Source organism: Phragmites australis, chromosome 5 (genome assembly GCF_958298935.1).
Source record: "Phragmites australis chromosome 5, lpPhrAust1.1, whole genome shotgun sequence".
NCBI lineage: Eukaryota > Viridiplantae > Streptophyta > Magnoliopsida > Poales > Poaceae > Phragmites > Phragmites australis.
This window is the reverse complement of record NC_084925.1, coordinates 11,000,990-11,014,830: the sequence shown is the minus strand read 5'-3', so window position 1 is coordinate 11,014,830 and position 13,841 is coordinate 11,000,990. Positions and strand designations below refer to the sequence as shown.

Sequence of the window (13,841 nt, the reverse complement as noted above, 5' to 3'; positions counted from 1 at the left end):
CCATCTCCACCTTCCCGCCTCCCTCATCATCTCCCCCCTCCTAGCTCCCCGCCGCCGCTTACCCCACCTGTGAGCAGCATGCTAAATCTGTGAGCCCCGAGCACGAATTCGTCCCCTCCGAGCCACGAGGAGCCAAGGGGTAGGTTGCACGACGCTTCATCGACCAAATTCTACCGTCTCCCATCAGATTTTGCGCACTGGAGGGCTAGATCTGTCGACAACAGGCGTGGGAAGGACAGTTGCTAGCGCTTGAGGGGCGACGTGGGTCGGCGGGACGGTGCATGGGACGACTACAGACCATTCAGTGTGATGGCGGTGAAGTGCGCGACTACGAGCTGGTGGATCAGGTGCAGGCATGCAAAACTCGACCTGTTGCCACCCGTAGTTTAAAATGATACTTTTTTTTGTCTTAGTGAACCTAAAGCTTCTACCATAAAATTCCATATGTACTCTTGTTCTAATAATATCTCATAATTACGTATTTTCTCTACTCAAGGCCACTTAATAGATTGATTATTTAGAGTAAAATGCACCAATGACCTTTAAACTTGTTCTACAGTGTAATTCAGGTCTATAAACTACTCCCTTCGATTACAAATGTAGATCGTTTTAGACTTATACATAAAGATTAAAAAAATAGATTAAATGATCTTGTTACCTTTTATTTATTCTACATTGAAAAAGATAACTTATTTATTTGTGAGAGTGATAATATTTATTAAACAAAGGTAAGAAAGTAAAAAAAAACATACAGAAGTTGAGAATAATTTATATTTAAAGAATAATTGATGAGACTAAAATTATCTACATTTTTAATCGGAGCGAGTATTAAAACACAGGTGTGGGCATCACCTATCAGCGACTCACACAGGACTAGCCGTTGCACGCGCCCCAATGCCTTCCTAATTAACCACCATTCAAATTTCAAAATTTCTGACCGTTACGCTCTCCCCTCGTCTTCATCATCCTATAAAGTCAAAGGAATCGAATCAGATCACCGACCAAGCCGTCTCCATCTCCTCCTCCTCGACGCCCACACCTTCTCCCTCTCGCTCGCTGCTCGACCCCCCCCCTCCCCCAATCCATGGCGACTGTGGCGGGGAGCAAGAGGGGCGGCGGCCGGGGCCGCAAGGCGCTCGTGGCGGTGCTTGACAACGAGGCCAACATCTCCGCTGGGAAGGCCGACGTGTTGGCGGCCGTCGGCTCTCCGCAGAAGGCGAAGCGGGCGTCGTCCAAGAGCAAGGCCAAGGCCGCGGCGGAGGTGCCGTCGGTGGCCACTGACGAGATGGCGGAGCTGCAGGGAATGCTGGAGCGGCTGCGGCTGGAGAAGGAAAAGGCGGAGGAGATGGTAAGGGAGCGGGACGAGGTGATCCGGAAGAAGGAGGAGGAGATCGAGACGAAGGAGAAGGAGCACGAGCGCCTCCAGGCCGAGCTCAGGAAGGTGCAGCGCGCCAAGGAGTTCAAGCCCACCGTGGTGCGTTCAGATCTCTCAGTATCGATTCAGATCTCGCCGTTGTTCTGTTGATTAGAATTCGTCTGATCTACTTTGGTTCCTTGTGCAGAGCTTCCCTCTTGTCGAGTCATTGCTCGAGAAACATCAGGACGGAGACGACAAGGGCAAGAAGAAGGGCAAGAAGAAGGGGAAGGGCAAGGCCGGCGCCGAGAGGAAGAAGCCCTGCGCGGCGTACGCCCTATGGTTGAAGGACCAGTGGAACGAGGTGAGATTAACCGCCCCAAACCTGCCCGATTCTTCCCTCTTTTGGCTTGCGCGCCAGGTGTTTGACGAATTGTCTTGCCCGTGGTGTTCTCAGATCAAGAAGGAGAACACAGAGGCTGACTTCAAGGAGGTATCCAACGCGCTCGCCGCGAAGTGGAAGGCGCTGGGCGCCGAGGAGAAGCAGCCGTACGAGGAGCTGTACCGGCAGGAGAAGGAGGCCTACCTGCAGGTGGTCGGGCAAGAGAGGCGTGAGGCCGAGGCAATGAAGCTGCTCGAGGAGGAGCAGATGCGCTGGACCGCCAAGGAGCTGCTGGAGCAGTACCTCAAGTTCAGGCAGGAGGCCGAGGACGACAACATTAAAAAGGGGAAGAGGAGGAACAACAAGAAGGACAAGGACCCGTCCAAGCCCAAGCAGCCCATGTCGGCCTACTTCGTGTACTCACAGGAGAGGCGTGCCTCCCTGGTCGCGGAGAAGAAGAACGTGCCTGAGGTGGACTGTGCCCAGTTTTCTCAGACTTCAGGTTGTGTGTTGGTGCGTGTCCATTGATCTGATGTAAGATTCTTGTGCTCTTGTAGATTGGCAAGATCACTGGGGAGGAGTGGAAGAACATGACGGGAGCTCAGAAGGCTCCCTACGAGGAGGTGAGCTTCCCTTGTCCATGGGCAAATGGCATAGTGGTTTTATGTTTTAGTTTCTGGGTATTGATCTGTTGTTGCTCATGTTAGGTTGCAAGGAGGCAGAAAGAAGAGTACCACAAGCAGATGGAGGTGTACAAGCAGAAGAAGATCGAGGTGTGAAAAAATTATATACAGCATATGGTTCTATGTTTCTTTTGTGCTGAAAGATAGATATGTAATGTGAAGCTCGTGGATTGTGTTCAGGAAGCTGCGAGCTTGGAGAAGGAAGAGGAGGAGCAGAAGAAAATCCTGAAGCAAGAGGCTCTCCAGTTGCTCAGGAAGAAGGAGAAGGCAGATAACATCATCAAGGTATCTTGAAGCTCCACTAGATTTTCTAGTTTCTAAATGTCACGGTACTATGCGATCTGTTGTTGATTTCATCTAATAAGCCCTTGTTCTTGAGCAGAAAACTAAAGAAAAGCGCCAGAAAAAGAAGCAGGAGAACGCTGACCCGAACAGGCCCAAGAAGCCTGCCCCTTCCTTCCTCCTCTTCAGGTTGAACACAAATCACATGCCCCAACTTATTTTACAATCCAGCGCTGTAACATGATGGCCTCTGTGCTGAATTGTCGTGAAATTATGTAACTTTCAGCAAGGAAGCGAGGAAGCAGCTGCTCGAGGAGCGCCCCGGCATCAACAACTCGACGCTGAACGCGCTCATCTCGGTGAAGTGGAAGGAGCTAAGCGGCGAGGAGAGGCAGGCGTGGAACGAGAAGGCCGCCGAGGGCATGGCAGCATACAAGAAGGAGATGGAGGAGTACAACAAGGCTCATAGCTCGACCGATTGACAGAATAACGGCTTCCTGTGTGCAGTTCAACTGTAGTTGAGTTGAACTTCCGTAATAAGGATTCTCATCTCTGAATCCTGGTCGTTTAGCTTCGTGACAGTTTAGTTGGCTTAGTTTCAGTAGTAGTTTCTTGAGCATTTGGTTTGAATAGATTTGTGCCATTTGATGGTTGCCAGAGCTATTTGTGTTTTCAACCATAGTTGAAGTTAGAAATCTCAGCACTCTGCTCCTTGAAGTTGAGCTATTTGTTGCTGCCAGAGCTATTTGAAGAAAATTCTGAACTGAAACTGAAATAATAGTGAATACCTGATGCGGAAACTATCCTTGTCTGCAGCAACACTCTGCTCCTTGGCGCACATTACAGAGCACATCATTATGTTATGTTTTTATTGGTTCCATGACCTACTTGTGCAATCTGGTCAATTCAGATGCTGAAAAGCTTTAACAATCATTGAATTCAAAACATTGAACTTTAACAATCTGGTGAAATTCAGATGCTGAAAAGCTAAGCGATTCAATACAATGATTTTAGCAGAAAATCCAGCAACTCATTTCTTCAAGAATGCTTTCTTTCTAGTCGTCAACCCAGGCACTTGCGCGGCCTTGTTTGTTATTTCTCTTACTATATTATTATCAGTACTTAATTAAAATCTCATTAAAATAACTTAATTTTATAAAACTATAACTATTTACACCTAACTATCACAAAACTATAACTTTTGAAACGAGTTTTATAAAATTATAAGTATTTATGCCTCTAGTAACAAAACGCAAAAAAATATAGTTTTGTTTTGTGTTACTAGAGGCATAAGTATTTGTAGTTTTGTGAAACTTGTTCAAGAAGTTATAGTTTTGTGATAGTTAGGTGCAAATAATTATGGTTTTATAAAATTTACTCATTAACTTTTTACCTATACTATCCAAAACATGTTTCTATAGCTGGAGGGAGTATTAATTTGAACACATTTGTACCTGTAATATGATATTTTTTACTATAACATTTGTACACATTTGCAGTTTCAGATGATATATGCTTAGAATTTTAATTTTTAGTAAATTTGAAAATGTGAAACTTAAGAAAGATTTGTATATATACATACCCTTATCTTCCTTGTAGTTCTTTTTCTCCGCTATTAGGAAATTACCTTTTTTTAATGGAGTTGAACGAGTGTGTGTTCTATTGTGCATGCACACATGAAAAATCATGCATCGGTCATCTACTTGCCTTCTGCTCCATGAATGGAGTTCCTTTTGCTTTCTTTCTCTGATGCCATTTTTACCTGCCGGATATGCCCGGACTTGGAATTAGTGTGCTGTGTCGGATACATGCATCAATGGAACAGGAGCCGTTGATTCCTGGTTAGAGTAATGCATGGCGTTACTTTTGCATGGATCTCTGGTCTAGATTAAATCCGAACCGTTATAACTTAGTCCCACAGCAAACGGTCAGATGTTTTTTTTCTCTCTGGTTAACGTGAGAACTTCCTCAGAGTTTGTGATCAGTATAGGTATAGATTGTTAATCCACAAATCTTTTTTTATATATTCCTAGATCAGGATATGTATCATCCTGCCTTTTGAGCACACAAGTAGTTGCAGCGCTAGTCCATTCATGGAATGACGGCCACCAAATGTTAAAGGTGTATTCGTCATGTGAAACTAAATTATTGTGAAAGTACACGCCAATTATCACTTTACAAGAACCAGCTGAGCAAGATCACCGTGATAACAGGGAATGCGAAACAAAAAGTTTCCTTTCACGGCTTGTACACATGACGACTTGCTTTACCACTCAAAGCAAACACAAAGCTGGATCAATAGGCTTCTGCCCTCAATCACACGCCAGAAAAGGTTACAACGATATATATATATGACATGTGATGCGGGGCAAACATGAACTGAAACCCACATCACTCGTGATGTCAAACAAGACAGCAACTTCTCTGCTAGCTGCTGCCCAAAAACAACACCCATGAGTCTATGGTGACACATAATTTCTCCTTTTTCTTTTCCGCAGAAGCTCTCCTGCTCGATTTTCCTGCCTCGCAAGCCAAACCTTTTATGCTTCTGAGAATTAATCCTGCTATCTGTGTGCACGAATTCGACTAGAGGCGAACAAATAAAACTGACTACTTCACATTCGCAGTATGCGAGCTACAGATTTGGATCCTCTTTGTCACTGTACATTAGGCTCTAAGATACTATTGGCGTCTTTAATTTGGAGCCGTCCCATAAACCTTGAGATGATTGAGGATAGGGTGGGGAGTTCAGAAGAAAATTCTAAAAAACCCTTTACCGAAAGACCTCTATAAGATTCCGATCCATGTCGTTCTTCTCTGATTCAACGACTAGCACGTGTAACTGAGAGAAAGAAAGGGACACGTGACATGTAAAAAAAAAATCTTTTTTGAGATCGGGTCTTATAAAATTTCTTTCCGGAGAGTTCCAGGTGTCTTGTGAGGAATCGCAAGCGCACTGGCTCCGTCTAGTTAGAATCCCGGCGTTGGATCGGGATCGGACGGCCAAGGTGCCCTAAGGTGCCCTCATATGGGCGCCCTTTACAACGACGTACACGAAGGCAGAGGACGCAGGTGAAATGAGCCTACAAGCTCAGCTGCGAAGGCGCTACAGGAGGACCTCGACGTGCACGACTGTGTCGGCGTCGGGTGCGCCGACGACGAACCTCTCCGACTGGGCTTTACGGAGCACGGCGGGGCCGGGGCCGTGGTCCGGCGTGCCCTCCTCGGAGCTGTCCTCCTCCTCCGGGATAGAGGACAGCACGCCGGCCCACGACGACCCCCAGCCGCCGTAGCTGTAGTAGTAGCGGTACTCCTCGTCGGAGCCCATCCTGTAGCCGTAGTACGCCTCGAACGCCGCTCCCGGCTCATCAGCCGACGACGCGGGCCTGAGGCGGAGCACCTTGACGAAGAGCTTGCGCAGCAGCTTCGGGAGCCCCGCACGCTTCTTGATCCGTCCCCCGTCGGCGGCCGCCAGCGCCGGAGGCACGGCTGGGAACCACGGCATGCCGGACATTGGATGTCGTCGATCTACTGCTACTTGGTGGAGCGTAGGCTTTGCGAGCTCGTGTATCTTTTGGCGCCTTCACTGTTAGCTATCTCTATTTTAGGACGTGTTTCTATACTCTTATAAGGCTCGCTACTCGCTAGCTATATGTCTAATTGTGTTTGGCCACAAACTTAAGTAGAGAGAGAGAGAGAGAGAGAGAGAGAGAGAGAGAGAGAGAGAGAGGTGTTAGGATAAGGGAGAGAGAAAGGCTCATGAATGCATGCAGCTACCAGCTTTACAGGTAGTGGTGGTGAGTGGTGGAACGCTTGCATTGCAGTGTGTGGCCGGGCGGCGTCATGCATGTCACGGATTCTGCAGCGAATGCATTTGAGGTCCGGCCAAGAGTCATGCGATATGATCACTCCAATGGATTGCATACGCAGTGACATATATAATGGGAGATTAATCCTTTTCTAATGATTCTTGTTCTGCTTTCGGTATACTCGTGATGTGTGCCTTTTGTCTCCCATGGTGGATCCAAGTTCTCAGTGAAGTCAGATAGAAACAGTATTGTGTGAGAGACACTATATTGATTTGCAGTGAAACAGTTTTTACTGTAGATAAATTACTGTAGCGAATACACTATTTGTAAAACTATTATACCATTAAATTTTGTCCATCAAACTAGCATCTAACGGTTACCCTGTAAAATCAGAGGATCCCGGTGCCTACGCGATCTGCGCTGAGATCAGAGCGGGAAATGCAGGTAGGCAATGCCTTTTTGGTTGTGCTAATACGCTATTCTCGAATCTCGAGGCACTATGAACAGTCGTGGTGTGGGGTGGGAGGCGTCACTAGCAGGACAAAGTCTATGTTCAGTAGAAGTATGCCTTTTGTTTGCAAGTATGCTTATGCTATATGTACCAGCTAACCCAAAAAACTTAACGCCCATTTGGGTTGAGTTCATTTCAAATGAATTTAAAGGAAACATATTTTTATATAACTAGATCCTATCATACTATTTGGAAAACTACCTAGTCTATCAATGTATTTGCATAAGCTAGTAATTTTGTAAAACATGAATAGTAGAAATTCGTGAAATTGACTACACGTTGGAGATTGAGGATTATAAAAGGTAAATTGTATTATTTAGAAATATACCTTTTATATTTTACAAATAGAAATTTATATCTTTTCTTGTATATCAGAAGCATATTTCTCCAACAATGTCTCTATAGGTAAGTGAATCTGTTTGTCACCGATAAAGTCTCTATAGGAAATTGGATGCATCACCGATAAAATCTATGTTCTGTAGAAGTACACTTGAGAGGGTTTTGAATCTAAATTCTACGTGAAGTGCTAGGAGTCAGACCGTCAGAGCCGTGGTTAGACCATCATAGTTAGCCCAAGAAGTTTTTGTTCTCTTTTTCTACATGAAGCGCCAGGGGTTAGACTGCCAAAGATGTGATCAGTCCACCACGGGTAGCGGTTAGACAGCCAAGACCCACGGTCTTCGTTATGTTTTTCTATGCGAAGCATCAGGAGTCAGACTGCCAAAGTTGCGATCAATCCTTCACGGGTAGCGGTCACACCGCCAAGAAGACAGAGATTTCAAACCACTCTTTTTCCGTCGCATCGTAGTTGAATTGGACCAACCCAGAGTCAAACAGCCAGGTCCCAACAGTTAGACCACCAAACTTTTATGGCAAGGCCGCTGGAGCTTAGTGTGTTCAGATTTGATTGTTCTTGTTGCATTATTACTTCCGCTTGTATCAAGGGGTTTCTAGCTTAGTTCCTAGGTTCAATTGCTATTGTGTATGTGAATTTGGCTATGTTAGACGAGGGGCGTGTTGGATGATAATTAGGAAAGACCATCCAAAAATTATGTGAGGGTCAGATTCACCCTCCTCTAATTATTTTGTTCGGTCCTTCAATTGGTATTATAGTTTGGTCTACGCATCTCTAGCCCAATGGACACTAGTGTGAGAAGGTTCATGATGTACCGTTTGTACCAGTGTGGCATGGCTCGAGTGTAGCGAAATAGTCTCATTAGGTCATGATTATGATTTTAGTGATTAATGATAATATAGTCAATGAGACTAACATATTTGTTAAAAATGTATGCTAGTAGGTCTCACGTATGCAATACATGAAGAAGCTACCGCAACCGGGACAAAGCTGAACTGAACTGGAGAAGTCCTAGGAAAATTTACCTCACCGGATGGTCCGATGCTCTAGGTGTTTGAACTCATTAGAGTGTATTTGTCAAATGAGAGAGAAGCCTAAAGACCTCACCGGAAGGTCCGATGTTTGAGCAGAGTGCTCACCAGAGAAATTTTTCCAGAGAAGGTTTTGTGCTGAAGAATGAAACTTAAGCCATATCGGATAGTCTGGTGATCAGTGAGAGTTGCAGTGGAGTATTTTCAGAGAAAAGAAGAGAAGGCTCAACCCATCATATGGTCCGGTGTTGAGAAGGATGAATGCAACAGAGCATTATTATCAGAGAAGGATGCAACTGCTGAAGATCGAAGGTTCAACCCATCAGATGGTTCGGCGTGAATGAAATGAACACAGTACAATACACCGAACAATAAACAATAAAAAGAAGCGGAACAAAGTTCAAGGCGTTGGATGGTCCGGAGAAGAAGGCTGTGTAACATTGGAGCATTATTTCCAGAGAAGGTTGCATTGGCTCGGTTGGCTGAAGTCAACTCACTGGATAGTCTAGTGATGAAGTGATGTGCACCAGATGCATATATCAGAGAAATTTACATAGAGAAGAAGGAAACACTTGGATGGGTTAGGATAACTCATTGGATAGTCCGGTGATGAAGATGAAGTATACATCGGAGTGTCCGGTGTTCATAGAGGCTTGATTGGGGTTTCAACGGTTAGTTTGTGAAAGTGTACTCACTGGATGATCCGGTGTTAGTACTACTGTTCTCACCGGATCATTTAGTATTAACAGCTTTTAGAGCCGTTGGGTTGATGTGTAATACGCGGGTTTGAGGCTATAAATAGCCCCCACTTAGCCATTTGAAGGTGCTGAAGTCCAGAGAAATTTTTGTACATCTAAGAAGATATCCAAGCCACCAAAGTTCTTAAAGTGATCATTCAAGACGATTAAGCATACCATTAAAGAGTGATTAGTGCTTATAGACCTAGAGAGAGTGTTGCTAGGTGATTGCTGCTTAGAGATTGGATCAAGGAGTGATCCAAGCTTGTACCTCTCGGTATGCCGACACCTTGGAGTCTTGATGACTCGCCAACAAACTTGTTAACCCTTTGACTTGGTGTGGAGAGGCGACAAGGCGATTGTGCAGTGACATGGAGACCCTTGCCTTGGTAGCTCAAGCTCTGAAGTGATCACGGCGGTAAGGAACCAGAAGAGAGGCTAGTGTTGAGACCTTGCCTTTGAGCTTTGGTGGCTCATCCGGGTGGAGACTTTGCTTTTGTGACTTGGTGGCTCAAGAGCCGTGACCGGGTGCCGACTGGGAACATATCCTTTGTGGAGCTCCAACATGGACTAGGGGTGGCATTCATGCCATCGATACCACAGAAAAAAAATCCCTTATGCCGAGTTTGCTTTCTCTACCGTATTTACGTTTTCTTATTTACATTCTTACAATTTACCTTCTTAGATAGGTCGCAAGTGCTTTGATCGGTAGAGTAGATATACTAAATAAAACTAGAGTATATTTAGATAGAAATTGGTATAGGTTTATCTTGTGTTGTTGTTGGAGCCGAAATAGTTCTAAGTGTCCTAACTCACTCCTCTGTTAGGACGTCACCAATCCGTTCAATGGGTATCAGAGTTAGGGCTCACATCTAGCTCTACAATTTGTGTTAGAGCTTCATACCTTTCATAAGGTTTCACTAATTCAAGTGGCATTTGAGGCTTAGTCCCATTGTGATCAGTTAGGCTTACCGCCTAGTGAGTAGTGACGTTTGGGGTTGGGATGGATTCCTATAGTGTTTCACTTTTCGATGGCATAAACTTCTCCTAGTGAAAAATTCTAATGACTTGTTATTTGTAAGCCCGATGATTGAATGTTTAGAGAGTCACCGAGGATGGGATGCGACCTCGCATCACCAACAAGGAGAGGCAATTATATGTATTGACCAGGAGTATCTTTTTATCATCTACATGTGTTGATGCATTTAATCATATTTATTATCTCACTAATGCACATGATATTTGGTTTAGTGTCATTGAAATACATGAAGTTACAAAGGATGTACACAATGAGAAATATCATGTGCCTGTTACTAAGCTCAATTGCATCAAGCAATTACCCCATAAAAGTGCTAATGCATGTACTCACGTTTGAATATTCTTATCAATGAGATCAATAGGTTCGGTTTGATGCCAATTGAAGATAATCAAGTGGGGATAAGAATACTTTAAGCTCTTATTCCGAAGTACAAGTTGATAGTCTCCATCATCTACGGCAACAATGACATCAAGAAGATGACTCCAAGTCAAGTGCTCGGTAAGATCACCGTCCATGAGATGACAATGAACATGGAGGTAGAAGCTTCTTCCTTATTTGATACCAAGAAAGGAGACAAGAGCAAGAGTCAAGCTCAAGCGAAGATGATGGTGATCAAGATAAAGAGAGCTATAAAGAGGATGATCAAAGCACATCAAGTGATGAAGAAATTGATCCTAAGATGGTCAAGCTGTTCTCAAAGATAGAGAAGAACATAAAGAGGTTCAACGCCAAGGTTGATCATCCTATTTCTATTGAAGACTTGTCAACACAATTGATCATATCAAGAAGAAGAAAAAGATCAAGATCAAGAAGAGGGAGATAAGGGGAAGAGCCAAGGTAGTTGCTAGCATTGGAAAATGGGTGAGCGACGATAAAGAGTCAAGCTCAAGTGGTGAAAGCTTCACCATCCTCCCTTCTAAGAAAAGCTCTTCCTCAAGGTCGTCATCACATAAGTCATCATCGCACAAGTTATCTCACAAATGCCTTATGACTAAATGTATGGATAACGATTTAAGTGATGATGAATCCGATGAGGATTCTCCTTCATTTGATCAATGAGCAACAAAGGACCCTTAAGAAACAATCTAAAGAGCTTAAGAAATTCAATGCACTTAATGACATTCATGCTACCTTTGTTACTAATTATGAATAATTATTGTGCAAATTTAATTTGCTAAACAAGTAGTATGATGAGTTTAAAGCTAAATTTGAGTGCATTGAATCTTAAACTAAGGTCCCTTTGAAGCAATCTACCTCTCTATTTAATTTCAGTCCTAAAGTAGATACTTTTACTTCTTGTGATGATTTAATTGATATATTTAGCTCACCTCTTTGCAATGAGAAATGCGTTGAGAATGTTGTTGTAGATTCACCTAATAATCTCATTGCACAAGAGAAAGATGAGGTTAAGCAAGAAGTGAAGAGGCTCAAAGAAAACTTGGCAAGATTAAAGGGCAAAGGACATGTCCAACCTTCTGAAGATAACTGTGCTTTCATGGTGAATAAGCTTACGGAGGAGTCCACCGTGACATGCTTCAAATGCCATTAAGAAGGTCACAAGTTCTTCTAATGCAAACAAGTGAAGAAGAAGACCAAGGAGAAAAATAAGATGACGAACCTCTCCAACAAGACCTCCAACCTCTACATCAAGCCTAACTCAAGATCAAGACCAAGAGCAACCACTACAAGCTCAAGAAAAGGACAATGACAAGATGGTTGCACACCTGATTAAGAGAAAGAATTGGAGGTGTAACCAACCTATTTGGGTTACTAAGGAAGTCATAACCAATATGAAGGGGCTCTAATCGGTTTGGATTCCAAAGAAGACTTGAAGCCCAAAGCGGTTATGGGGATTTGGGGACTTGGCTCACAAGATGAAGTGAATGTTCAAGTAAAGAAGCCAAGTGTACAAGATGGGTGTATTGATGAATATTATGATCATCACATACCCAAATCTCATCCAAAGGAAAAGAGGTAAATGATAGCTAGACTTATGTTCATACATTTTGTTTTTTTACTTCTAGCTTATTTGCCTCATATAGGGTTGCATATGCTTATTTTAATTTATTGCAATGCCTAGTGTAGGTTTTTATATGATAGGTTGCTTGTGTTTATCTCTAACTCATGAGCAACCTACATGGTTTATTAGTTGTATGTTCATTTTATGGCACTAGTTTTTACATTTGGTATCTTTTATGTACTATGATATCTAATCTATAGGATAAACTCTCATTGTTATGAATAACAAGTGTATATATATCTCACAAGTATTCAACATTTATATGCACACATTTAAGGGGAGTATATCCTATAGGTTGTGATTTTGAGACTAAGATATCTTTCTAGTGATATCTTTTGTAGTCTCATGGAGTAATTAATATATCCCCAAAGGTATGCAATGCTTAAATGCTTCAATTGATATTATTGCCAAATCTTTTATTTATTTAAGCTACTTCCATGCATAATATAGCTTAAACTTACTATCTTGATAAATTATCTAGTTGTACATATATTTCATTCTCATCATATATATGCATATATATAGTACGTAGATCACGTTTAGATAGAGTAGACACACTAGATAAATCTAGAGCATGTTTAGATAGAAATTGATATATGTTTCTTATGTTGTCGTTGAAGCCGAAATAGTTCTAAATGTCCTAATCCACACTCTCTTAAAATATTACCGATCCCTTCACCGAGGGACCGTTGGTATACGATGAAGGGTTGCTAAAGGGATTGATGAACACTAATGTGCGAAGTGAGAGATTGTGTAGAAATATATCTCATATCTTGGTTGGAATGACAATGCACACAAAGGGAGGGAAGAGCCCTCTCCTCACCTTAATAGCTAGCTTTGGGGTGTAGAAAAACCCTTTTGGTACCACACATAACATCATGCACCGTTCTATGAAATATTTTTATATTTTTCTATGACAAAAGGTCTTACAGATATTCTGTAATTTAAGTTTTTTCCTTAGCAGCATATATTGCACAAATTTCTTACCAGTACAGGTGCTCAAACATGGCTACATTTATGAATTATAAGTAAAGAAAATATGCTTCCATACAGCATCGTATTGAGAAAACAGGCGGTACGGAGTCAGTGAACCTACGGGACACAATACTCCTTTTTCTTTCTAGAAAAAAAGGATCGTTCCTCGGAAAAAAAGGGGGACGTGAGAGAACGGTGAAAAACATGTGCCTGGGCCGTCCCTAGCTTGTTTCTCTAAACAGATTGGGACCCACGGGCTACCCTGTATTCTACCAAAGTACAAACTGGAAAGGCTCAATCGGACTGGCTAACATTTTTTGGGCCCAAGGCCTATGTAAACTCAATCAGCCCATAAGCTTATTTTAGGAGATTTTTATTTTTATTTATATATTTTTATTTTTAAAAATAACCGAAATGTGCAGCTATTTCCATTTTTTTAAAATGACCTCACATTTCTGCTAATTTCGAAAAATAAAAATATATAAGTAAAAAACATTTCAGGACACCATGACCTATGGGAGAGTAGTGGTTCTTTCCGTTGAAAACAAAGAAATGTTCTTTTCTCAAAATTGATACCTTCCAAAGCACCACAAATTTACGTCGAATTCATGAAGTCTTTTCGCACGAGAGATAGATAGATAGAGAGAGAGCAACTATTACAGA

The 13,841-nt window shown here is 42.7% G+C and overlaps 2 protein-coding genes across 2 annotated transcripts; one reads left to right on the top strand and one right to left on the bottom strand.

The window, feature by feature from the left end:
- Positions 1 to 1,006: 1,006 nt before the first annotated feature.
- LOC133918745 (high mobility group B protein 6-like) lies at positions 1,007 to 3,509 on the top strand. Its single transcript, XM_062362781.1, has 8 exons — positions 1,007 to 1,474; positions 1,563 to 1,718; positions 1,812 to 2,207; positions 2,294 to 2,359; positions 2,444 to 2,509; positions 2,600 to 2,704; positions 2,802 to 2,890; positions 2,988 to 3,509. Exons 1-8 carry the CDS (start codon positions 1,085 to 1,087, stop codon positions 3,181 to 3,183), a joined length of 1,464 nt encoding a protein of 487 aa, XP_062218765.1. The 5' UTR covers positions 1,007 to 1,084; the 3' UTR covers positions 3,184 to 3,509.
- A 2,072-nt stretch (positions 3,510 to 5,581) lies between these two features.
- Positions 5,582 to 6,374, bottom strand: LOC133917445 (uncharacterized). The gene has a single exon (XM_062361347.1). The coding sequence runs from the start codon at positions 6,213 to 6,215 to the stop codon at positions 5,808 to 5,810; it is 408 nt and encodes a 135-aa protein (XP_062217331.1). The 5' UTR covers positions 6,216 to 6,374; the 3' UTR covers positions 5,582 to 5,807.
- Positions 6,375 to 13,841: the final 7,467 nt, after the last annotated feature.

Coding starts and splice junctions, on each gene's coding strand:
- LOC133917445 (XM_062361347.1), bottom strand. CDS start 6,215: ATGTCCGGCATGCCGTGGTTCCCAGCCGTGCCTCCGGCGCTGGCGGCC.
- LOC133918745 (XM_062362781.1), top strand. CDS start 1,085: ATGGCGACTGTGGCGGGGAGCAAGAGGGGCGGCGGCCGGGGCCGCAAG. Junction 2,510..2,599: donor ACAAGCAGAAGAAGATCGAG/GTGTGAAAAAAT, acceptor GATTGTGTTCAG/GAAGCTGCGAGCTTGGAGAA. Junction 2,705..2,801: donor AGGCAGATAACATCATCAAG/GTATCTTGAAGC, acceptor GTTCTTGAGCAG/AAAACTAAAGAAAAGCGCCA.